This window comes from Phoenix dactylifera, chromosome 4, assembly GCF_009389715.1.
Source record: "Phoenix dactylifera cultivar Barhee BC4 chromosome 4, palm_55x_up_171113_PBpolish2nd_filt_p, whole genome shotgun sequence".
In the NCBI taxonomy this organism is placed as follows: Eukaryota; Viridiplantae; Streptophyta; class Magnoliopsida; order Arecales; family Arecaceae; genus Phoenix; species Phoenix dactylifera.
The window spans coordinates 10,982,906-11,009,564 of record NC_052395.1 but is presented as its reverse complement, the minus strand read 5'-3'; the positions used below and the strand labels follow the sequence as shown (position 1 = coordinate 11,009,564).

The 26,659-nt window shown below is 39.6% G+C and overlaps 1 protein-coding gene across 1 annotated transcript; it reads left to right on the top strand.

Moving 5' to 3' along the window:
- Positions 1 to 1,000: 1,000 nt before the first annotated feature.
- LOC103707321 (guanylate-binding protein 4-like) lies at positions 1,001 to 24,343 on the top strand. Its single transcript, XM_008791757.4, has 14 exons — positions 1,001 to 1,483; positions 4,084 to 4,245; positions 12,038 to 12,103; positions 12,252 to 12,395; positions 12,510 to 12,623; positions 12,781 to 12,882; positions 12,972 to 13,157; positions 17,893 to 17,982; positions 18,069 to 18,203; positions 20,469 to 20,591; positions 21,599 to 21,684; positions 22,093 to 22,705; positions 22,789 to 22,866; positions 22,975 to 24,343. Exons 1-14 carry the CDS (start codon positions 1,193 to 1,195, stop codon positions 24,019 to 24,021), a joined length of 3,237 nt encoding a protein of 1,078 aa, XP_008789979.1. The 5' UTR covers positions 1,001 to 1,192; the 3' UTR covers positions 24,022 to 24,343.
- Positions 24,344 to 26,659: the final 2,316 nt, after the last annotated feature.

Here is a 26,659-nt window from a genome sequence, read left to right as displayed (position 1 = left end):
CAGTGTAGATGCCAGTGGTCATATGTGACGAAGAATCAACAATTGTTATATCATTCAATAAACATACTCCTATTTTCTCGTCTTCTTTGAGCAAAAAAATGAACCAATTGCAATAGATCTTCTATAAAAGAAGGGATATGTATAGAGCACTCCCACAGATGGACAAAGAGTAACATTTTGGTTGAAATGAAGGATGACCAGTAAGAAGTTTGAGTTGCATATAATGTCGACTAATTGAATCGGTAAAGTCATTATCACAAACCCCTAACCTTGATTCAATTCTGTCCTTAACTCAATTTTTTGCTGGGTATCTTCATGCCTTGGTTCTGAAAAATAGGTCTTATGATAATAAAGATTTATCCATGCATGGTACTTTTTTTCATATGCTAGGATTTTTTTTCCTTTTTTTTTTGGGTGAGTTCAAGGGATGTGTTGTTAATCCAGTGTTGTTGTAATGTAGACAAATGAGTAGAAAGTCAAGTTTTATCAAAACCTTAGGAGAAATAAGAGCACATAAATCAAGTTCAAATAACATTTTAGGTAATACTATGCAGCAAGTTAGTCATTTTGGTGCCTATTATACCTCAGTTAAATGAAGAAGGTAAATCTTGTAAATATTCTACTTGCTCCTGCATATGTTCACAGAACACACAGGCACCAAGAAATCAACATGAATCTTCTATAGATAGCTAAGATATTCATAGATCATTCCCATAAACCTCTAAAACCAAATGAAAAAAGGCCACCTTTTAGGAAGAACAGTAACAAATGCCAAAGAGGGAGGAGAAAACCCATCAAAACTGCCCGGCCCGACCCATAAAATCCGGGCCGGCACTTATCCAGCCCAGCTGCAAGAGGAGGTTAGCGTAGGAAGCACGGGACGCCGCGAGCCCAAAATTAGGGACCGCCTCCGCCCAAGCGCAATATGGTCATTTCACTGTCCAGAGGCGCTTCCGCATCCTATAAAAGCCATGGGACCCACGTAACCTCCTCCCCACGCTTGCCCGTTTCAGGAACCCTCCCTGTTTAAATCCATCTCGCTCTAACGATCCTCTCCTCTTTCCTTCGTCTCCTCCTCTCGGGCTTCGCCAAGAAAACAAAAGCGGACGCGATAGCGAAGGAGAGATCAGGACGCTGAGATAGAGCAAAGGAGTGACGAGATTGATATAGCCTTCGGTCGAGAGGGGAAAGAATGATGCAAATGCTTGGCTTTCGAGGGGGCTCGTCCTCCTCGTCCGCCTCTTCGTCGAAGGAGAAGGGGCCTCCGCCGCGGAGATCCGACGCTGCTGCAGCTTCTCCGCCGTCCTCCTCGCCCGGCACTGTGGGGCCGGCGAGGCCTCTCCGCCTCGTCTACTGCGACGAGAAGGGGAAGTTCCGGATGGACCCGGAGGCCGTCGCCACCCTCCAGCTCGTCAAGGGCCCCGTCGGCGTCATCTCCGTTTGCGGACGCGCCCGGCAGGGCAAGAGCTTCATTCTTAACCAGGTTCTTTTCGAATTCTATTACAGTTCTTGTTTTTCCTTCTTGATCCTAGCCCGGTCTAGAAATCTAGGGTTTGTTCTTCTTCTTGCTTTTTTTTTGTTCTTGTTCAATTTGATTAAGGATGGTGCCGAGGATGGAGAATTTTGGGTCGTTGATGAGGAGCTTTGTAAAGTTGTCTCCTTTCTTTGGAAAAAAAAAAATGATGATTTGTTCTGTTTTTATGTGAATTTAGTGAGGGCAGAACCAATTTGGATGGTTAGTTAGATGGAATGATCTGAGTCTTTTGTCCCTTGGGTTTTGATTGAAAGGTTACAAAGTTATGGTTAACCAACTTAAAATTCAGACATGCGGAACTTTTCATGACATATTGCAAGGGGTAATTTTGGTGAGAGTAGATTCTCAAACAACGGAAGTTAAAGTACAAAAAACTTGCATTGGGAAGCAGGTCTTTCCAGTGTCTTTACTAGTGGCATCAAATTCAGTAATTATTGTCTTGACCTTTGCACCCCGTAATTTTCATCTTGACCTCTTTATGCCCGGTAATTATTATCTTGGCCTTTGCTGCATGCTGCGAGTTGTCTTCAATTCTGATTCTTGTTGTTGGACTCTGGGTTGCATTTATTAATTTGCATCGTGGATACCTGCTTTTAAAAATTTATATGACCAATAAGATATCACACTATATTTGCATGCAGTAATGTATCGATTAAAATGTTAGATGCTACCTACCTCTGGCAATGTTACTGTTTATTATGTGATTAATGTGAGTTAATTATAAATTATCTTCCAGTAAAAAAAGATTATGTATTACTTGTGTCTCCAGACACCAAGTATCTACCCACCTACCAAGTTATGAATCGATCTTTTCTCCTTGAGAGCCATAGTGGAAGGATATGGATTTGCAATTTGTAGTGTTATAACTGTAACCATATCAAAATTTTGACTGGTTGACCTGTTGCCTTTGCATTATCAAGGCTAGGAATCTACAATTCAGAATAAATATAGTAATGTTGACATTAAGCTATCCTTATATGAGATGCCTATCATTTTCATTACCATATCTCTGCTTATGGTCTCACATCTGTGCATGCCTAACATGGATAATGGCTAATGTTACACCTGTGAGTTGTGAAAATAGGGAGCAGTGATCCGATTGGGAAAAAGGAAGATTTTCTTTAACCCGCCCAATTCGAATCTCTCAAAAGCAAACTAAAAGAAGGAGGAAGAATCTCGAAAGTAGGACTTAAAATCTTCTTTTCTTTCCTTCATTCTTTACCTCTTAAATTGAAGTACATAGCTCCTATTTATAATACTAGCGATGTCACCCTTTTCACAATTTGGGTCGGATTCCTCTCCTAGTTCAAATAGGACCAGATATTCTAAAATAAATATAATTAATAAAAATATTCTAGGAAAAGATAAAATTTTTGAGGAGGTAGATCTCGACTTCTACATCAACTTTGCCTTTTGTTGTTTCGTCTGATTCTTCTCGGATAGAGAGCTACGCCCAATCAAAATCTTATCTGAAAAGAAAACTTTCGGTTTGACCAGTCTATTTTGGAGTATAAACGATGAAATTTTGGCCCGATTCAACCTCCTAGGAGATTGGCCCAAAGTTGTAGATCTCGAAAAGATACCCAACTTAAAAAAAAAAAGAGAACATCTCAATCGGGCATTGTATGATCAAGTTATGGCCTCCGAAAGTTTGGCATGCGACTTGACTTTCCGATATGGCGGATCTCACTTCTGAATCCTGTCCAACCCTACTCGTAGTGGCCAAAGTGTTCCACATCGAGCCCAATGATCCTTCTAGATATCCATAGTAGCCAAAGTGTTCCACATCGAGTTTGGTGATCCCCTTGGACACTCATAGTGGCCAAAGTGATTCACATTGAGTTTGATGATCCTTCTGAATACTCATAGCAATCAAAGTGATCGACATCGAGTTTGGTGATTCTTCTGAATATTCGTAATGGTCAAAGTAGTTCACATTGAGTCTCGTATCCTCCTGGATCAAACAGATAGAACTGAACACTTTTAGTTCTTAGTGTTATTGGGTGATTATCATGGGTTGATCATCATCTTTATCTATAGGAAGCTAACTTGGATTTTGATGCACATTGTATGGCACGTCACAGTCTTGCAACACTAGTTTTTTCTAATTGAGCTTAAGCCTCTCGATGCATAGTTTGGGAAGCAGTGCTAATCCTAACGATAATTAGTCAAGTTGTATGTGTACATGTATATCTTTTTTTTATGCATGTTTATTGCTAGTACCAAGTCCTATTGCATGCATAGAGTGATTTATGCCTGATTAAGTATGATAATAATGCCATGATTCTTCATCTCCAAACACCACCACTATAAATATTTGCTCATAGTTTTATATTATATTATGTTTCAATCACGTAGCTATTAGTTTGCCATCATTTTCTTTCTGAAATGCAAACCATTATTTCATTCTTCTTTCTTATTACCTGAATTTACTGATCTGCTTTTGGAGGTAGCTTACAATGTGTAGATAGTTTAGTATCCCTTTTTTTAATAAATATGTTGGACTATTTTTTATGGCAATTATTCTTGTGGCTGTGGCTTTTTTGTAGCTTCTAGGAAGGAGCAGTGGATTTCAAGTGGCTTCTACTCATCGACCATGCACTAAGGGGCTTTGGCTATGGAGTGCACCACTAAAGCGAACTGCTCTTGATGGCACTGAATATAATCTTTTACTGTTGGATAGCGAAGGAATTGATGCCTATGATCAAACGGTTAGTTTGTCCTCCTCCACATCATACTATACTGATAATTATTATGTTGGTATGCTAATCTTAGGGGAGTCCCACATTAGTCTTGCTAATGTTTTGCTTGATCTATTTGGGTTGCTTCCAGTGCCTAACATAATACATACCTAATTTGCACATGATCTATTTGGTTTGCACTCACTTATCTGCTTGTGGAATATGGCCTTTACCCTTATGTGCTGAATTTTTCTGAAATGAAATTTTCTGTTGATCACCTTACACTTCTTCCTGCTTTCCAGTATAATCCATGCATGTAATATATATTGATGTATGTTCATAAGTCTACATTACTGAAAAGCTTATATTAAATCTTGCTTTATAATTGCTTTTATAATTCTGAAAACTGCTGAGGATTATGGAAGATAACTGGTCTAAGTTTGCCTTGTTCTAGTGGGGGTCTTCTTTCCCTTCTAATGAGGATAGAATGAATAAATTAACAAATGAAAGAAGATGTCATGTCTCCTTTCCAGTAAAATACATGAAAAAAAATCACTTCATAAGGCCTCATGAATTATTGTTGAAGTCAAGTTTTTACACCATGCCCTTGGCTTGTATGACATGAAAAAATGTACTGCTGTGTGAATGGTGTGCATGAACATGCCCAGGGATATTAGACTCTTTCTAGAACTAGATGGTTTTCTTTTGTTAATCATCAAATGCAATTATTAGAATGTTAAAACTTATCCAAATAAATGTACCACACCCTATGAATCCTCTTGGATTTGCATTGCTATTGCCAATGAACATCATTGGTTCACATACTACACCAAATTAGCAACTTCAGACCAGAAACGATCAAATAGTTATTGTTATCTATACTATTGTAATGCAAACTCCCACAGATAGTGATCCAAACGAAGGAAGTACATACGAAGCCTTCGTCAAGAATGGAGGGAGGAAACAGAGGAGATGGAATACACAGGGATTTAGTGAAGAGAACTCAGATGCATGGTGGCTCTATTTATCATAGGGACGAGGTCACTGTTACAGAGATATAACCCCTTACATGTATATCACCTCTCCTCTTTCCAACCTCTACTGTTCTCTTAGACTCTCTAGCTTTTATAAACCTCCCTCGTAGCTGACCGATGTGAGACAGTTCGACGTGAGACCCGTGATGCGAGAGTTGGGACGTGTGACCCGGCCACCTCGGGCTGTGTATGGGTTTGGGAGAAGATAACTTCCGCTTGTCATTAACTTACTCCCACATCCCACGTCGAGCTCCCACGTCCCACGCTGAGCTCCCACGTCGAACTTCTCATGGGAGGACTCCCACGTCCCACGTCGAGCTTCTCATGGGAGGACCCTGCTCCTCTCTTCTTCATGCCGTTTCCATTGTTACACCGGTGGCATAGATCTTTACAGCTCCGTTATACTTCCAGATGCTGTAGATCGTCCCGGATCACGGCTCTCCTTCTTCGAGAGGAGCCAGCTCCTACTGGTTCTAGAACTGGAAGTCACCTTTAACTCGGTGTCGATCATGGCGCTCCTTATACTTCTGTTGGGCTTTTTGTAGCTGTTGTTCTACCTTATGGTGCACCCTCGAACGTTCTCCAAGAAACGCTGCGCCCTTGCCATGTTACCTTCTTCCCTGACGGTCTGTGGTGTAGATCCAATTGTGAATTCCAGGTCGAAAGGACTTTGTGGTAGGAAGCCCAGGCAAACTTCGCAAGGAGATTTGTTTGTCGAATTGTGCACCGTGTGGTTGATGGCGAACTGTAAGAAAGGAATGCTCTCGTCCCAAGTTTTGGGATGTCTAGAGTTGTAGCCGCGAAGAAGATGCACAACAGTTCGATTGACTACCTCAGTCTGCCCGTCAGTTTGAGGATGGAAGGCTGTACTCCGTTTTAGCTTGGTATCCATCTTGGCCCATAAGGCACACCAAAATTTGCTTAGGAACCGACTATCTCGATCAGATATAATCGAGCTGGGAAGCGCAAACATTTTCCATATGTTTTCGAAGAAGAGCCATGCCGCCTCCTCTCTGGTGACCGTTTTCTTGCAAGGCATGAGCACCACCATTTTTGAGAACCTATCGATTACTACAAATAGGTAGTCGTGTCCTTGTCGCGTTCTTGGAAGGCCACCCAAGAAATCCATAGAGACACTCTCCCATGGTCGTGTCGGAACGGGCAATGGTGTGTATAATCCGACCTTTCGATTGGTGGGTTTGGATGTGCTGCACAACACACATCTTTTGACGAATCGGGCCACGTCTTGTTGCATTTTCGGCCAAAAGATGTAGCGGAGCAGATTTTGTAGCATCTTTGTCACCCCGAAGTGCCCAGCTATCTTTGATGTATGTGCCTCCCGCATGTATCTCACGCGCTCGGCGGCTCATGAAATGCATAGAAGCATCCCTTTGTAAACGAGCCCATCACGTAGCATGAAGTCGGATGGTCTCCCTGATTTTATGTTTGCCAACGTGTTTTGAAAGTCGGGGTCTTCATCATACCAGCCGGTATACTCATGAAAAGTTGGTTGCACTTGCATGAATACTGATAAGCAAAATGTTGCTACCGGTGGTCGTGACAACATGGCCGCCAGTTTGTTGTGAATGCCCTTCATGTATTTGATCACGAGGTTGAATTGTTGCAGGTATGTCATCCACTTCATGTGTCGGGCTTGCTGCAGTTGGGTCTGCATCTGTAGGTACTGTAGTGGCCGACTGTAGTGGCCGGTGGTCAGTGTGCACTATTGTCTTCTTGCCGAGGAGGTAGACGCGCCAGTGCTTCACTGCCTGGTGTAGAGCAAGTAGCTCTTTGTCGTACGTCGAGTAATTCTTCGAAGCACCTTGAAACATCTCCGAGTGATATGCCACGGGACGTCCTTCCTGCATTAGGACAACCCCCATGGCATATCCCAATGCGTCTGCTTCAAGCTCGAACGGCTTCTGTAGGTTCGGCAAGGCGAGAACCGGTGCCTCGCTGATCCTTCTCTTCAACAGGAGGAAGGTGTCTTCATGTTCCTTCGTCCACACAAATATTTGATTGGCCTTTGTCAATGTATGTAGCTTGGAAGCTATGACAGAAAAATTTCGGATGAACTTCCGAAGGTACTGGCAAGCTCCCATGAAGCTCCGGACCTCTGTTACTGACTGTGGACACGGCCATTCTTTGATCACCTTCACTTTGTTGGGGTCAACTCGTAACTCGCCAGCCCCCACTACAAACCCAAGATATACTAAGGTTTGTTTGCCAAACTCACATTTCTTGCGGTTTAGGCACAATTGATGTTGCTCCAAGGTTTCGAACACCTGCTGTATGTGAACTAGGTGCTCATCCCAAGAACGGCTATAAATGAGAATGTCGTCAAGATAAACGATGACAAAGTTGTCAATGAAGGGCCGGAGGACATTGTTCATTAGCCGCATGAAGGTGGCCGGGGCGTTGCAAAGACCGAATGGCATTACAAACCACATATCATCTTTGTGAATCCGAACTTGGTGATATCCAGATTTCAGATCGAGCTTTGTGAAGACAGTTGCATGCTTCAACTGGTCCAATAAATCATTGATGCGTGGGAGAGGGTACCGGTTTTTGATGGTGATTTTGTTAAGAGCTCGGTAGTCAATGCACATGCGCCACCCTCCATCTTTCTTCGGTACCAGCACGATCGGCGAGCCGCAGGTAGAGCTACTTGGTTTGATGACGCCAGCTTCAAGTAGTTCGTTCACCTGCCGCTTGATCTCCTCATTCTCCATCACTGAGTTGCGGTACATGCAAAGGTTAGGCAATGTAGAGTCGGAGATAAGTTGGATGTCATGTTCTACCGCCCGCTTGGGAGGTAACATGCCCGCTTCTGTGAACAGACTCGCATACTTATCAAGTAATTCATTCAACTTGCTGTCCGGCTCTTTACATGATAATGTTAGAGCTGAAACCTTTACTTCATTTTCTACCGATCGGATCATCAACAGGACGAATTTTTGACATGCATTTACCATCCGTCTTGCTTGGCAGGCAGTCACCAAATCCACCCTTTGGCATGCTTGATCTTTGTTGACGATGTATTTCTTCCCGTCTTTCTCGAACTGATACCGTTGAGCGCGTCGGTAGTAGATAGCATCACGCTCCCAAAGATATGGACTACCAAAAATCACCTGGCAAATATCAAGAGGTACCACTTCGCACGTTCCTTGGTCGATGTATTGACTAGTGATGGCGAAGTGGAATTTGCACTGGCGGTCAATCTTGCACGTCCTTCTGGATCCATCCAAGTGGGTATAGTCGTGGATGTGGTGTTGTTTCAAGACCTAGTTTTTGAACCAAGCTTGACGAGATTAGGTTCTTTTGACTGCCGGTGTCGATGATGGCCTCGATGATTTCTTGCTTCACTTGGATTCGCAATATGAACAACTCCTCGTCGAGTACGGTCGGCGGACTCGAGGTTGTCTCCTTCGGCATTGCCATCAGAGACAAACTCTTCTCTGCTCCTTCGACCCATTCGAGTTCGATGGGGATGTTGGAGATCATTGCTGCCGTCGTGCGTTTGCTTGGTTATCTTTTTTCCATTTTGTTGGAAAAAGTTCCAGATGTAGCTTCCAGCACTTCCTCTTCTCGTGTCCCGTAATTTTGCAGTGTTCACAGAACTCGTTTGATTTGGATGAAGAGGAAGAGTTACTCTTGTGGGTGTGCTTCCTAGGATGATGGTTGCCGCCATTCTTCTCCTTGCTGTTATCAGGAGCACGGTGACTGCCGGGTTTGTTCTTCTGCTCGATGGTCATAGCAATGCTACTGGCATTGGAGACGTTAGTTGCTTGATATAAGCGTAGTTCATTCTGGATTTGTCGATGCAGGCCAGCTACGAACTTGGTGAAAACGTCTTCACTATCGAGGTAGATGCCTAGCATCACCGCCAGGCGCCGGAACTCCGTCATGTATTCTTGCACTATTTGGTTCTGTCGTTGCCTTAAGTTGTGCCAATGCGACCATCGATCCTGAAAGTATCCCATCGGATAGAATTCTTGGCGCAGAAGGTGGGAAAATTCTTCCCAAGTTACCTCCCTGTTGTTGTTGGTCTTCAAGTACGCGTTCCACCAAGCTAATGCATGGTTGGTTAGCTTCAGTCGGGCGAATGCGACTTTCTTGCCACTACTAAACCCGTAAAGGGTGAAGTAGGTCTCTAGCTGGTCCACCCAAGAGTCTAGCTTCTCCGCGTCGATGGTGTCGTCGAACGTCGGAATGTCAATCCTGGCCTCAACTTTGAAGGGTCAAGGTCTAGCTTCCGTGAGTGATACAATGCTAGCATCATCCGGGTTGTCGTGGTCCTCCTCCTTCAAGACCGAGGTACCCCCAGTCTTGTTCTTCACGGTTGTCAAACGAGCTCGTGGCAGAGAAGGATCGTCGCCACCGTTCTTCACCACTGTGGGCAGTGGGGAAGATGTTTGAGCTTGAATCCACGTTAGGACTGACTCTAATTGAGTGGTCAACCTATCGACCTTAGTGGAGAGGTCGGGCTGATCTGTTGTGAAGTCATCGTCGGTCGACATTGATGAAGGTGCGGCCTCTCTTGCCGGTCGACGATGAATCCGCAAAATGGAGAAGGGTTCGCCGGTTACCTGGTAGCCGGATTTTGTTAACACCATGTACAGGTAGAACCGTGAGAGGCTCTGATACCAAACTTGATCCAAACGAAGGAAGTACACACGAAGCCTTCGTCAAGAATGGAGGGAGGAAACAGAGGAGATGGAATACACAGGGATTTAGTGAAGAGAACTTAGATGCATGGTGGCTCTATTTATCATAGGGACGAGGTCACTGTTATAGAGATATAACCCCTTACACGTATATCACCTCTCCTCTTTCCAACCTCTACTGTTCTCTTAGACTTTCTAGCTTTTATAAACCTCCCTCGTAGCTGACCGATGTGAGACAGTTCGACGCGAGACCTGTGATGCGAGACTTCGGATGTGTGACCCAACCACCTCGGGCTGTGTATGGGTTTGGGAGAAGATAACTTCCACTTGTCATTAACTTACTCCCACGTCCCACGCCGAGCTCCCATGTCCCACGCTGAGCTCCCACGTCGAACTTCTCATGGGAGGACTCCCACGTCCCACATCGAGCTCCCACGCCGAGCTCCCACGTCCCATGTCGAACTTCTCATGGGAGGACTCCCACGTCCCACGTCGAGCTTCTCATGGGAGGACCCTGCTCTTCTCTTCTTCATGCCGTTTCCATTGTTACACCAGTGGCATAGATCTTTACAGCTCCGTTATACTTCCAGATGCTGTAGATTGTCCCGGATCAGATAGAGCCCACTTTTTGTCTCCACCAGTTTCCTATTCCCTTTAAATCAACTAGGAAAGAGAGAGAGAAATAAATTACATTAAACAGAAGGTATAAGTATAAATTTATATTAAATAATCTTGATTGATGAGATCATGACTTTCCATCAAGTGCCTTGTTTTCTTGTGTAAAGTGAGGGTTGGAGAGAAAAGAAAAGAGAAAGAGATACAAACCTGTCACGTTTCTTCAGGTGTTAAGCTTGATAACATAATTGACCCATTACCTACCAGCTTAAGCTTTTGGATTGACTAGTTAGTTAATATTTGTATCCGAGCTCAGGTTCCTGAAAATCCTGAGCGAAAATCCCCTCTTGTTTTGTTACTTATTTAATTATGTCCCATCATCTTTTATCTTAATTCCTAATTGCCATCTTTACTCATCCTTGGCTCGACTTTGTCATCCCTCCATGTGGCATGGTCTGGGCTGCATGGGGGGAGGGGTGGGTGGGTGGTTATGGGCTATGTTAAGCCTGATATACATTTTTGACCCATTTGCTATTAGCTTAACCTCTTGGGATTAACTGGTTAGTTGATATCTTGAATTAACCACATGCATGCACATGCTAAATACTAGTTAAACATAATGCTGCCTTGTTAGAACATTTTGTTTGGTAGGCTAAGATGTGTATTGAAATTGGCTTGGCTGGCTCATGATATGATATAAGATGTAATTTTCATCGAGACCTCATGAAATGGAGTGAGCTAAGGTATTGTGTCTCGTTGAAGGGCACTTGTATCTATTTTTTACTAAGACTAATAGAAAGACCTGAGAAAAGGTCACCATGTCTAGGCACTATTTACCAATCAAACCAAGTGATTAATAGATAGTGATAAGAGTAATGCTACATTCCAATCGAGGTTTTGAATACTGGTGGGACAGTGGGGTACTGTATCATCCCAAGTGTCTGGACGGGGATGAGTCAAGAGATAAACCAGGACAAGACGAGACATCAACCACCCCAAGTATTGGTATGCAGGGCATCCCATTCACGACAAGCTGAGACAGCCCTATCTCATGGTATATAAAACTTTGATTCTAAATACAACTTTTGAACTTTTTTTTGGTGAAAAATGCAACTTTTGAAATTTATAGGATATTATTTTTTACTAGACATTTTTTCTGATAAATCTATGCAAGAGGTTTAAGTGTTAAGATCGAGCACGTACTAAATGCGAAATGGAATTATCTATTGATTTGCAGCATAATTTTCGTTATAGGTAATTGGAACTTAATTGAGTGTTCTAATGTGCATTGCAGGGTGATCTACTAAAAGAGCTATCTGTGTTTTGACTGTTTTTTGTTTCTTTAATAAACATTATCATTTTTGATTGATATGATGTAGGTCAGATTTAACTCAAAGATGCTGTTGCAATTACTTTTTTTCTTTAATCACTTCAAGTAGCAATGTAACTGATGATCATGGAGCCGAACTGATGTAGTTTGTGTTTTCTGCACTTACTTTTTGACAGGGGACTTATAGTACACAAATATTTTCTCTGGCAGTTCTGTTGTCAAGCATGTTTATCTATAACCAGGTAGAGTGATGTTGTACTGAGGCTTCCTTTATCTGAATTTAAAAAAGAATTGTGAGATTGAAGATTCATTTTCAGTTGGAATTGTATGTCTGATGCAGTCTCTTTTTTTTAATAATTTCTGTAGATAAATCTGTGTTGTCTTTTGCAGATGGGGGGTATAGATGAAGCTGCACTTGATCGTCTATCTCTAGTCACTGAAATGACTAAACATATTCGAGTGAGAGCATCTGGAGGAAGATCCACAGCATCTGAGCTTGGGCAATTTTCTCCAGTCTTTGTTTGGCTATTGAGGGTGATTATATTTGCCTTTCATGCTTACTGTTGGGAGTGTCTTCTATATTCAGTCATTCTTGTTTCCAATATGCACCAGTTTGATCATTGACCAAGTGTTACTGTGTGATTTCAGGACTTTTATTTAGATTTAGTAGAGGATAATAAGAAAATCACCCCACGTGACTACTTAGAGTTAGCGTTGAGACCTGTGCAAGGTGGAGGAAGGGATCTATCTGCTAAAAATGAGGTGTCACATGAACTCTTTTTCATACACAATTACATGTTGTTTTATGCAGACCTGATATCTTTGTTTGATGTTTATGAATGTATACATTATATCAATGATATTTATTATCATAGCTTTCGGCTTGCTTTGCTGATTTCAAGAAATTACTTATGAATAGATTCGGGAGTCCATTCGTGCTCTTTTCCCTGATAGAGAGTGTTTCACACTTGTGCGACCATTGAACAATGAAAATGATCTCCAACGCCTTGATCAAATCCCTGTAAGTCTATATTTACACACTTCACATTACCATCATTATGAATTTTAATTTATTTTTTTTAAAGTTTTCTTCTAATTCTCATTGTGCAGTTAGATAAATTGCGGCCAGAATTTAGGTCTGGCCTTGATGCATTCACAAATTTCGTCTTTGAGCGAACCAGACCTAAACAAGTAGGAGCAACTGTAATGACAGGTCCTATTCTTTCCGGTATTACACAATCATTTTTGGATGCCATCAACAATGGTGCTATACCTACAATATCCTCCTCATGGCAGGTTAGTCTTGTTGTGATTTTTTGACACATTGTTCTCAACTATGTTGAGTTTCTTTGTTAATGGTTAGTTTTGGTAACTTGGTGAAAATACATATTTAACTTGTTAATCTCGTTATTGGATAAAAATATTGCTTGTTCTGTCACACCGTGAAACATGAGTAGATAACATATTTAGTCTATTACTCTATTATATCAGGTAAAATGGAGGCTTAAGTTGTGCAGAGCTCTCCATTCACCATGTGAATGCTAGTATTAATGTGCTTGGCCACTATTAAAATTCATTGCTTAATATGCAACAGAAATTTGGCTATGGAACCTTTTGTTTATTATAATTTGTTACATTGTTATATTGTGTTTCAAGAACAACTGGAAGTAAGATGGAAAAAAAACGTAACCAGATGCATCACATGGGGTCAGTATTAATGATGGAAGTTTTTACATGGATGTATAGTTTGTATTAATGATGGGAGTTTTTGCTTAGAGGAAAAAATTCGTACCTTGCACATGGTGCGAGGTCAGTATTAACGATGGAAGCTTTTGCACAGAGGGTCGGAAGTTTTTGTTCGGCTATCATTAAAGTTCATTGCTTAATGCGCGCGCAACATAAATTTAGCTATTGAAGCTTTCAATGTATCATAATTTGTTACATTGCTATACTGCATTTCTTGAACATTTGGGAAAAGGAGAAAAACTGTATCCTATCCATCCCTTATGTTACATGCTAGTAATGCACTAATTTTCTGTTTGGTTAGGTGAAATCTGGTAACTGTTTATGCAGAGATTTTGAGCATGATTGCCAAGTTGATTGTTTTATACCAATCCGGCTATCAATTTTCTTGGCTTGAACCAATGAGATATATCTGCTTATTTACTTTTATGTTCTATTTGATATTTTATTGAAGTTCTATTTGATATTTTGTTTACATTCCTACATACAAAAGAAATGGCATCATCATATATTTAGTCATCTAAAGAACTGTAAAGACTTGTTTATAACCTTATGTGACTAATTAAATATTAAAAGTTCCATCTGCTGCTGTTTAGAAAAGAAGATGGAAGAAGGAAGTGTTAGTTCCTTGCAATTATTGTATGAGCTACAGCTTAATTATTTGGTATCATTGGGACCTAGCCTGCATTCCTAGCAAAAGATGGTCAACTTTCTGCTCTCACTAATTTTCAAGAAACAAACTTGCTCTTCTTTCTATCCTTCTCACTTATCCCTTGAGCATATTTTAATAATATGCTAAATTATATTCTGTTATTCAAAAATGTTCCATTGCAACTGCAAAAAAATGCTGTTTATATGACAGCAATAGCATACTTCATTTTATTTGTCTCAATTGGTAACGCCAATGCTACATGGCCAGCATGTCATTTCTTAATGCATCACATCTTTGTGTGTTGAATACTGTCTTCACCTTTTCAAGGAGTGAAGATCCATCAGCTCTGTGTACTTGAAGCATATAGGATCAAGCCACTGAGATATGCTCCTCATATCTTGTTATTGAAGATTAAGTTGCAATAATGCATAGTCTTTGTCAAGATTTATTAATCTTATTGTTGTATCATACCAATTTTTGGAAAACAATTTGATCTGGAGTGTTTGAATTGTAGCTTAGCAATTGTAGCATTTTGAACATGCTTACGTTGCCTTTGCAGTTTTAAGTTACCTATGTGACTTAACATGGTATATTGCTGGAGAGGCCATCTCGCCATGTAATGTTGTTCATTTTATTTTTCATGCATTTGCTTCCAAATTCACCTTGTGGTTTTATTGAGAAATTTGCTTTCATTCTCACATACATCCACATTATCATCTTAGCTTTGAAACTATGCTCAAAAAGCATGCTATTAGTATCAATTCTGATATGGGATAATCTCTCCCTCAATATCTTGATTATTGGTGTTTTATTTTTTTTTTAAATCATTGGGCATTACTTCTCCACGAGGCTTTTTAGTCACCGCAGTTGACTTTGTGATGCAACAGTTACTTTACCACTGCAGATGAAGTGAATTTGCTGCTGATTGAAATTTTGCTTTCATCTAAGTCATAGATGTTTCAGTCTTTTGTGACATTGTCATTAGGACTTGGGAGCGAACTATACAGTAATCCCTTGCAGACATGGCCTTATTGTCCTTAAATTTGCTTTTCATCAGTCATGGCTAAAAGTTATGTACATATTGCAGTACTCTTGTGCTAGGATGCTTTATTAGTTTAACATAGGGTTTGAGCATAACCTCCATATTGAGCTTTTCAGGATCCATTTGCAAGGTAATAGGCCTTTGTCTGTGAAATTTAGCAATGAAGGAATACTTGACCAATAGCAGAAATGCACGTCTGAAAGCTGATGTAGCATGTATCGTCCAACCGTATGGATATGTTTGTGATAAGACAAACACACTGAGACTTAACAGAGACAACTGTTATCCAAAATAAACCACTCTAACTTAGAAAAATACTTCTTTTGAATGTTTATTGTCCTAAAGTTCATGCATGCTTGATCAACACATTTTAGGTAAGTACCTTAATTAGTACTCTGTGTCACTGAGGACTGAACTTTCTGATATTGTTTTTTATTAGATCTGACAAATGTACCTTCTGCATACCTGCATTTGTAGATGCTCATAAAATGCTCTCTACATACTCATCCATGATATAATTACCTGATTGAACCCCGAGACGTGATTAATAAGTATGCTTAGTGTCCGTAAGCAGTTTTCATGACATCTTATTTAGCAGTCCTACTTTCTGTGTTTTAATGGTTTTCTTCCCAAGTGTTGTTAGACTGCAAGATGCGGTCCCTTTATTAATGGGAAACAAATACCTTATTTTTCATGAATAAATGAAGCTAAGCTAAGAAAAGTTGTCTACTTATTCAAAAAAGTCATGATCCATTTAGAAAAATCATGATTCATTTTCTCAAAAGAGGTCTCCTACCAATAATTTAACTACCTTCTCTCTCTCTTTTTCTTTTTGATAAGAACAACCCCTCTATTTTCGGAATGACAAATCATTCTAGATCTTGGCACCTACGCACTCCATTGTAAGGCCTAAGGTCAAGATGTCGAATACTTGAACATGGCTGCCTTATTGAAATGTGCAGGTCATTGTGCTCTTTAATTCAGAAAAGCAAATTGCTATGCCAGTTTTCATAATGAGCAGTCTGATGTCAGGTTCGCGAAATAGCAGAGTTGATCTAGGTGATTGTGCAAGCACTACTAGGGTGTAGGTTGACCAGTTCCACAAAAACTATATAGGAACAAGAAATGAAATGATCACCTTGATGAACTTCTGGACCTCTGGTTTTAGCTTTCGTCTGTAGAATTAAAAAATTGCCTTATTTACTGAGACATCTTTCTTTCAACTATTTATAGTTCTTATTTTTTGCAAAGGGTGGATGATGCACCTATGAAGGTTTTTCTTGATTTACAAGATCTGATGTGGTATACAAGATTGACATGAAACATTTTCTACTCAATCCAAAAAAAAAAAGATATTAAAATATAAATGGAAGTCAATGCGGTAGAGGTAGGTGTAAGATGTAATTATCCATAGTAAGTAATTGAGGAAACAAATGTATGAGAAAATGAAATCTCCAATTGATTAGAGATATCAGCCTCAACTCATCAGAACCAGTGCATATCGTTGAATATCTTGACTACCTAAATATAATCTCTATCTTATCTTTCGAAGTTCTCTCTTTAGCTAGTAAACCAACATTTACAAAACCGGCAGACCCAACACAAAGGTTCCTGTTTCTCCTGGAGAGCATGGTGCATTATTTTGTAGTTGTTGTGAGTCAGTTTCTGAACACATGATTTGTTTTGTATTTACCTTGTTGCATGTGATTTTTTGGGTATACAGATATGCATGTTTTTATGTATTTAATGTCGTTGATTTCTCCTTTTGACCATACCTGTCTTTAAGTATGAGAATCAAGTTACTGTACATATTTTAAAGCCCATAAGGAATATAAAGTATGGGAAAAGAGCCGTACTCCTATATTAAGTCAATATCATCCTTAAGATTAATTAATATTAGTTTTTTTTATTTTTTCTGCATCAATGTAATATCTGTATTATAAAAAAAAGGCATACTGATATTTGATATTTTCAGAACTTTAGTGAATATGAACATAGTTCAGCCCTGTTTACCCTTTCACTTTTTTGGCTGTGGAAGTGTACTTTTGACTTCGGTAGATATGGTCATAGTCTACTTTTTTGTGAGCTGATAATTCAGTTGCAATTTCATTTAGACAGTTTTAATTCTTGTTTTCTTTTTCATATAAAAAAAATGCAAGGATTGAAGCACGTCTGATTGAAATGATGATTAGGGATTTCTGACTTCCAAAATATTGATGTCTGAAATTATTGATTGTTATTTTCCAGCCTCTTTGCCAATCAACAAGCAAACCAATAGGGGCATATAATTCAATATAGTGGGCATTGCCAAAAAGTTCTAGGCAGTAAAAAAACATAAATTTGATTTCCCTTGGGGCATTTGCCTTCGGCATGGGAACCAGTATAATGACCAGAGTAAGGGGATGGGGAGTTACCTCTGTGTCTTTTCCTATTTCTTACATCCTGTTTTATGATTTGGAGGCTTAATCTCTGTGCGTAATGGTGATAAATGTGTTTCTGACTTGGATTAAAATGAAACAGCAATGCTATGACACCATTTTGAGTGTAATTTTCTTATTTTAGGGCAGTCTTTTGATTTTTCTATTGTTCTGTAGAGTGTCGAAGAATTTGAATGTCGCAGAGCTTATGATTCGGCTGCTGATATATACATGTCTTCTTTTGACCGCACAAAACCGGCAGAAGAGGTATAAAGATCTCTATGTAATGCATTGTGTTGCAGATGTATAACTTGTTTGCAGTCTGCATTCTGTAGTAACTTCATATGTTTCAGGCTGTTCTAAGAGAAGCGCATGAAAATGCTGTTCAAAAAGCTCTAACTGTTTTTAACACCACTGCTGTGGGAGCTGGCTCAGCTCGTCTGCATTATGAAAAGCTTCTCTATAATTTTTTCAGAAAGGCATTTGAGGTGAGCATTGACTTCATTTCCTTAATATTTGCCATTCTGCTGAATGAATTGCACTGGCTTCCATAATGTCTATTGATATCATAGTTTTATTGAATGCTATCTCTGTTAATTCCTTCATCAGTAAATCAGCGTAAGTTATTGCTTCATCAATGTTCAATCTTCATAGCATGTATTTGTTGAAGCATATAGTATATTTGAATAATGTGGCTGAATCAAGATATTTAAGACATCCATTTTATGGGACTTCTTTTAGATAATTTGAACCAAGCTTGATTTTTCTGCGGATTGATTTAAACTGCTGGTGATCCATAGTTCTCAATGAAACTAGGGCTAGTTTAAATCTGGAACTGTACCATTTTGCATTAAATTTGATTGCATGGAGGTTGTTTTTAAGTGGTTCCAGCTAAAATACGAGGGCTGATATCCTGTCTCTCTCGTGTAGCTCATACAATATTACATATGCTTAAACCATTCAAGCACTGAACCCCCCATATGCATAAAGTCCCTAAAAACTAAAATACGAGGGCTAATATTACATATGCATAAAGTCACTGGAATCTTCCACTTTCCGACTTCCAGAGCATAGCAATTGGTCTGAGGCCACTCATGTCCCTAAAAACTAAATCCTTAGTCAGGTGTATCTCCATGATTCCAAGACACCAGCTAAGGTTATGTATGGGTATGGTGAGCCATTTCTATTGGAATTCAAAGCCTGTATTTTTGCTGACAAAAGCAAACAAAATTGCCTTATCATTTCTTATTGTCACAGCACTGTTATGTTCAAGTGTGATAATATCTAAAGCAATCTAGACTTGTAAAAAATAAAAACTCATAATTGGTTTAAGGGTCCTGCCTGTTATTCTCTTTCTATAGTCTCTTTCCTTTTCTTTAGGCAGATTTTCAGTTTTCATATGATAATTTTGTTATAGTAAAGCAAGTAATGCATTTAAAAATATGCTACTGAGATCTTTTTCTATGATGCCTTCTACATTGTAAATTCTGTTCCCACCTTTGCTCATTAATGAGCCACCACATCTCCAATCTTCCATGTAGTTGATCCTTTTGCAAATGTTTATAATTAGACAATCTTTCTATTCTACCTTATAAAGACAATGACATATATGTTTGTATATAAATGCAAACATATATGCATGGGTTCATGTATGTCCTATGGGGTCTTGCCTTATGCGTGATCTCATAGTTTCTATAGAAGTCCACCATTGTTCAACTTGATGAGAAGATTTATTAGATGGTGTAAATTCTTTGCAATTAAATAGCACCGCGCCCTCGCTTTCCTCCAAAAGCTTTTTTTAATTAAAAACACACACACATATTTGCTTCTTTCATGTTCACCACATTCACATACACATACATGCCATATACATGGCATCCTTGGCCTATCACTCTCACAACTATGACACTTGATTATTACTCGGTACCACTTACCACCTGTCACCGGTACCTTGTTTTCACATCTTTCACTTCCATTGCTGCCATGCTTTATAAAGGTTGCTTACCATGAATGGATGGATTTCTTCGTTTCCTTTCCTTGACATTTGAAGTGCCGCTAAGAACTCCTGTTCACTTCAGGAAAAGAAACTGGAAGGTACTGTAACCATCCAGCCTCCCCTCAACTATTTAGATTTGCCTTATGGATCCCTATTCACCAAGTATTCCTTTTTAGGAGCACCTTTGATGTTATTCCAAGCTTCTTGATATCTTTCTCCATAACCTTCATCCATGTTACCTTAGGTGTCTCCCTTCTTTTGCTATAACCTGAGGTCTTCCCCTTCTTTTTCTATCATTGTACAAGCCTTATCATCTTAATCGATTTTCCATCACTTTGTACTAAATTTGTGCAACTTTTAATATATTTTTTTTGCAGACTATTCTTTCTAGTTTTATCACACATCTATAACATTCTCATTTTTCTCACACTCAAACATGTTTTTCTGAACTCTTTTTACTGCCCAACATTCGAAGCTACACAGCATTGCAGTCTTTGTTGTTGTTTTGTAGAATGTTTCCTTAAATACCCAAGCTATGTGTCAGTCACATAATACCTAAAAGGCACAACTTGACTTGTATAATAGATAAAATTCATCATGACATTGATAGCTTAGTCAATCCTTGCTTCTTGTTTTGGAGAATTATATATTTGTTACCTTTCAATGAATGGTGCTGTAATTAGATACAGGCCTGCTTCTTGATTGACATGTTAGCCATCTAGCTTGTGCATTCATCATTGACTGCATTATGGTGCAGGATTTTAAAAGAAATGCTTTTATAGAGGCAGATTTGCTCTCTTCAAATATAATACAGAGCATGGAAACAAAGTTGCAAGAAGCTTGTCGTGTTCCTAATGCGAAACTTGATGATGTGATTCAGGTGAGGCATTTTCTGACAATGACACATGCATGCATATAATACTCAACAAATACATATTTTAGTGCAAATATCTTGTAATTTTTCCAAGGCCATGTTCATCTTGAGCTTGTTAGTTCTTTGTTTAGTAGGATTAGCGTTTTGCCATCTTTTCTTCACCATGCTCTCTCATTTTACTTTCATGGTTGCTTTCAATTTACTGGCATATTCAGATTAGCTCAATGTGTTCTGATCTCACAAGCATTGTTTTTCCTTGGTGTTCACAATACCAGAAATTTATGCTGTTTTTTTTTTTGTTTCAATAAAGCTACATGCTATGTAACTTGGCTTCTGTAAAGTTCACTCATTTATTCTGGTGAAGCCGTCAATTATGAACTTTCTCTTCTTCTTCTTGAGCAAGTCCCAGGATTTGAACCCTGACATCCTAAATGGCAAGCCCTCAGATTGAGGTGCTGACCAACTGTGCTACCCATTGTTAGCTCAATTATGAACTTTCTGGCTAATGACCAACTTTGTGGCTAATGCCCCTCTTTTCTAATAACAGTATTGATTTGTCATACCATTACATGCTTCATAATGTTATGCATGTAGTTTTTTTATGTTATGAATTGTGAAAATTGGTAGAATGCTCAAATTAATCCATCCACATTATGCATGGCCGTAGTTATCATGAGTCTAGGGGTTTGGAGTCCATATCCAAACATGATTTTTATATCTGGTATGCTAACACTGAGCATAGTATGAGTAGGTTTAACAATGTATTAGCATTGTCTTTCTGTTTGATAGCTCTTCTCTACTCCATGTCATGATCTAATCAAAATTCAGTATACAGCATGTGTCTTGAAGTATAAGGCTAAATCAAATATAGATGATACACTTTCCTTCTGGTAGCTGCTCTTTGATCCTAGACTTGAGGGCATCCATACAGCTGATTGATTTATCTCTTCTTTTATATATTTCTTTTCTTTGGAAATATACATGATGATTTGTTACATTGAATACCTTTGCAGTGTTTGGACAGTCTGCTCTCCAAATACGAATCATCTTCTCATGGGCCAGGAAAATGGCAAAAATTGGCTGCTTTTCTGCAGAAGTGGTGTGTTTCTTTACTTTTGTACTTTGAACTAAATTAGCATTAGTAACAAGTTAGATGGTTTATTTCTCAAAAGCTATGACAGTTATTTCTCGAAAAAACAAACTAGAAGGCTTGAGGGTAATTTTTACATTGGAATGGTCTGTTTTGCAAATGGATTTGTTTGTCTGACTCCTTTCACACACCAATCGCCTCAGTCTCGGCCATATTGGTTTAGTATTGTGCATTTCCACCCTTTTAAGACTTTTATACCTTCTTTGGTTTGGGTCTTAATTTTTCAAAGTTCTGATATGATCCATTTCCATTAAGGTCCAATCTGGACCGCAGTACGAACTCTATAGTTCCTTGTGTTGGTTTAGATTATGGACTTTCTTGTTCAGTTTTCTACATTGACACTTTTTAGTTTTTCAGTTTGGAGGGTTCAATACTGGACCTTTTCAGGAGGCAATTAAATCAAATTGAATCAGAAAGGAGCACTCTTAAGTTGAAATGCAGTTCAAGTGAAGACAAATTGGCATTGCTTAAGATGCAACTTGAGGCAAATGAGAAACACAGAACTGAATATCTGAAGCGCTATGAGGAAGCCATAAGTGACAAGGAAAAATTTTCCAAAGATTACTCTGTTCGTATTTTGGATTTGCAGAACAAACATAGCAAGTTAGAGGAACGTTGTTCAGGATTACTTAAAGCTCTTGATCTTGCTAAACTTGAATCCTCCGATTGGAAAACTAAATATGACCATATTCATTCAGAGCAGAAGGCTAAGGAAGATAAGTTCAAGGCTCAACTTGCCACTCTGGAGTCCAGACTAAGTTCTTCTGAAGGGAGACTAGCTGCTGTTCGTGAACAGACACATTCTGCTCAGGAAGAGGCATCGGAATGGAAGAGAAAATATGATATTGCCATCGGAGAAGCTAAAACAGCTTTGGAGAGAGCAGCTTTAGTGCAAGAACGCACTAATAAGAAAGCACAAGAAAGAGAAGATGCCTTGAGGGAAGAATTTGCTGACCAGATAGCAGAAAAGGTAACTATCATTTTTCTCTTGTTTGCTATGTCTTATCTTTATAAATGTAACCCTTATGTCTTTTTGCTTAAACTAATTAACAGGAAAGGGACATTGCCAATTTGACCGCAAAGATTGACCTTTCAGAAAAGCATGCAAACAGTTTGGTCTCACAATTGGAGGTAGAACTCTAGTTCTTTTCATGTTACAGAAGCATCAATTTATTTGCATGTCATTGTTTCACATTCAAAGACGATGGCCAGATAATGGCTGAGGTGCTTTATATGCAGGCTGCAGAATCTAAATTGAAGAGCCAGGAGGCGGAATCTTTGGCCTTGAAAAATGAAATGAAAACATTAGTTGAGAACTTGAGTTCTGTTAGAACTATAGCTCAATCTCATGAGAAGCAAGTCAAAATACTGGAACAAGAAAAGAATCATCTTGAGGAGAAATACCTTTCTGAATGCAAGAAATTCAGCGAAGCAGACAAGAGATGTAAAGATGCGGAAAGGGAGGCAAAGAGAGCAATTGAGTTGGCTGATTCGGCTCGTGCTGAAGTGGTTGCTTCTCAGAAGGAGAAGAATGAAGCTCAGCAGTTGGGGATGGAAAGATTGACAGTAATTGAAAGAACTAAAAGGCAGGTTGAGAGCCTTGAGAGAGAGAGGACTAAGCTGATGGACGAACTTGAGAGGCTGCGCCGATCTGAGATGGATGCAAATTCCAAGGTCACATCACTTGAGGGAAGGGTCAATGAAAGAGAGAGGGAAATTGAGGAAATGTTGAGTCAGAGCAATGCACAGAGGTCCAACACAGTCCAAGTTCTTGAGGGTCTTTTGGCAACAGAAAGAGTGGCTCTAGCAGAAGCCAACAACAGAGCGGAGGCGTTGTCGGTGCAGCTTCAAGCAACTCAAGGCAAACTAGATGCACTCCAGCAGGAGCTGACTTCGGTTCGGTTCAATGAGACTGCACTTGACAGCAAGCTCAGGACTGCTCACGGGAAGCGTTTGAGGGTGGAGGATTGCCTGGGCACTGAATCTGTCCACAACATGGACGTTGATCAAGAGGTGGTTAGGGGCAGAAAAAGATGCAAGAGTACCACTAGCCCCTACAATTATACTCCCACAGAAGATGGTGGTTCTGTTTTCATAGGGGAAGAAGATAGAAATGAGAATGAGGAAAATCACAACACGGAAGCTAAAGATTATGCAAAGTTTACTGTGTTGAAACTGAAACAGGAGCTCACGAAGCATGGATTTGGTTCACAACTGTTACAGCTAAAAAATCCCAATAAGAAGGACATCATTGCCTTGTATGAGAAGCATGTCCTGAAAAAATAGTTAATTTTGGGTGTGACTGGGTCTCTAACACAGCTTCAAATGCAAATGGAGATGTTTGGCAAAACAATTCAGGTCAGTTTAGTCTTTTGGGTATGTCATCATCCACGAGGTTATGTTTAACTTAGTTTTTTTTATGGTAGTCATCTGTAATTACACTCAGTTGCTTTAAAATGATGCTCTCTCTCTCTCTCTCATTTATGGGCATGTGTGCATTCGCACTTTCTAGCTTTGTTATGCATTAAACAAATCTTTGAGTTTTTTTTTTATGGTAGTCATCTGTAATTACACTCAGTTGCTTTAAAATGTTCTCCTCTCTCTCTCATATGGGCATGCGTGCATTCACACTTTCTAGCTTTGTTATGCATTAAACTAATGTTTTAGTAATCGCGTGTTGGTATGTTAAGCATTAAAGTATCATTATCCATTTGCCCTTCTGCCTTCTTTTTAATTGCCTCATTGCATTTGTTGGGACATTCCTGAGATGGTATTGCTGCTATGCACCCAGGAATGGAGGACAGAGATAAGTTATTTCTTGAAAAGAAAATTCGTTGCATGCTGCAATGCACCAATCCGTTCATTTGTGTCAGACTCAAAAAATCTTTTGGTTTTTGAGATCGACTATCCGGGGCTTAGGCCAAGATGCTGGTGCCTCATCCCTTTGGCGGTGGTCGCCAGTTTTATTTGCATTGATCTGGTCCGTGGTTGGAGGCAATCGCGAGTTATATCAATATCTCACGCGATATTGAGGCTAGTGTCGTGCTCCAAGGTGGTGTGGGTCGAGGATCAGTCATTTTCTTTTGGCTCAGAGCATCTCTTACCGACGATATGTCGTTCGGTTCGTATTTTGATCTTTTAAATTTCTGCATCAATAGACTGGCGTTTTCTCTCTTGGTTCAGGTAATTCAAATATCTTCCTCTCTCTCTCTCTCTCTCTGTGTCTGTCTCTCTCTCGCTTTTCCTGAGGGAAAGGTAATCCAAATCTGTCGTCTGGTCCTCTGCAAAACTTTTTGACCCTTTCTCTCAAGTTGTCATCACCATCAAATCCTGGTCCTGTGTAAAACTGTCTGGTTCTCTTACGACTGCAAGTTGAAACGTTCAGAATCGTCTCTGACGTTTGCCATGGCCTTGAAAGTGCCAGCCACCAGCACCGTCCTGGCCCCATGAATCCCCTTCGTCAATGCCGCCCTGATATAAAAATTTCACAAGAGCAGCAGCTTGGGTAAGATGGTGATGTGTCTTGGTTCAATAAGAGAGGGGAGGGAACACAAGTCATATTACGGCGGCATACGTGATGCCAGCCTAACCCCTGATTTAAGGTTATCTGGAAAATGGAATCCCACATTTTATTGGTTATTTTCTTCTTAAGGAATACGGTGGTTGCATCAGTAAAGGTGCATCAAGAAAACATGGTTTCTCCCCCTCTCTCTCTCTTCTCTCTCGAATAGTGCTGAACCAAGATGCACTGCATCAAGGGAGAAAAAAAAAAACTATAGTTAATTTGACCACTGCAGAAAAGGCCAAAGTTATCTCTCAAGATCATCTTGGTTTTGTTTGAAAGAAAAAACAATTGAGCAAAGTTTGTGCTATAATAGACATGATATTTTTGCCAAAAGTCATGGTTTAAATCTCTCATTAGGCAATTTTGTATTATGTCATCCATTTTGTTATGTTGAATAATTTTTTCCGCTTGACTCGTTCCTGGTCTAGTCGGTCTTGACTTGTTCCACTTCTTGATAGCTTAGACTTTTGAGATCCAGTGGTAAGTTTACGGCATGATTTTAGGAGTTAATCTAAGCTAGAAGCGTCTTGAGTTGAAATAGGTAGATCAAAAACCGGTCCATTGCGTTCTTTTATTGAATTATATAAATATCATCTATTATGATTTGTGGATCTTCTGAGTTTTTAGTGGAGTGGCTGATTTTATAGGATGGGTGGATCAACCGTACCCAAGTAATTTTGGTTCTATTTCATATCACCTGATGACAACTTGGTTTATTGTATTTAGCATCCGTTTCCTTTGACAAATATTGTGCATGTAATTCTTTTTTAAAAATTTTATTGACTCATATTTTTATGAAATTTTTTTTCCAGAGTCCTAGAGTTTCTACCGAAACCAATGATGAGTATGGATCTTTTGTGGTGCACACTTTGTATTACAGAGTATTGTGCAGCTCTAAATAGCTGCCATCAAAAAATAGATCGTCATCAAATAAAACGATCCACAAGCATATATCGTGTCATATATATGCTGTTGTGCATTGTTTGATGTCCATCATCTACCGATAGAGGCCACACCGAGGATCTTGATACAGCCTTTAAAATGAAATAAAAATAATAAAAAAGAAGAAGACGACAGCGAAGAAAATGAAGTTGGTGTGAGTTGGAGGTTGCCCGGCGGTCACACCTCCACCTAGCAACTGGAAGGTCTAAAGTTTGGGCATTGGGTGGCGTCTCAAGTGCTTTCTACCTAGCCAGGTGTAGTTCCATAGGCCTCCCTCCTTTTATCACGAAAAAGAAGGCACGGTTGGACTTCTTTGAGTAAAACTGTTATTGAATACTTTATCAGAAAAAACTTATTATTATCGCCACCAAGGTGATAGCATAGTTAGAACGGAGCTTTGCTTTCACCGATATGGTC

Coding starts and splice junctions, on each gene's coding strand:
- LOC103707321 (XM_008791757.4), top strand. CDS start 1,193: ATGATGCAAATGCTTGGCTTTCGAGGGGGCTCGTCCTCCTCGTCCGCC. Junction 4,246..12,037: donor TTGATGCCTATGATCAAACG/GTTAGTTTGTCC, acceptor ACTTTTTGACAG/GGGACTTATAGTACACAAAT. Junction 12,624..12,780: donor ATCTATCTGCTAAAAATGAG/GTGTCACATGAA, acceptor ACTTATGAATAG/ATTCGGGAGTCCATTCGTGC.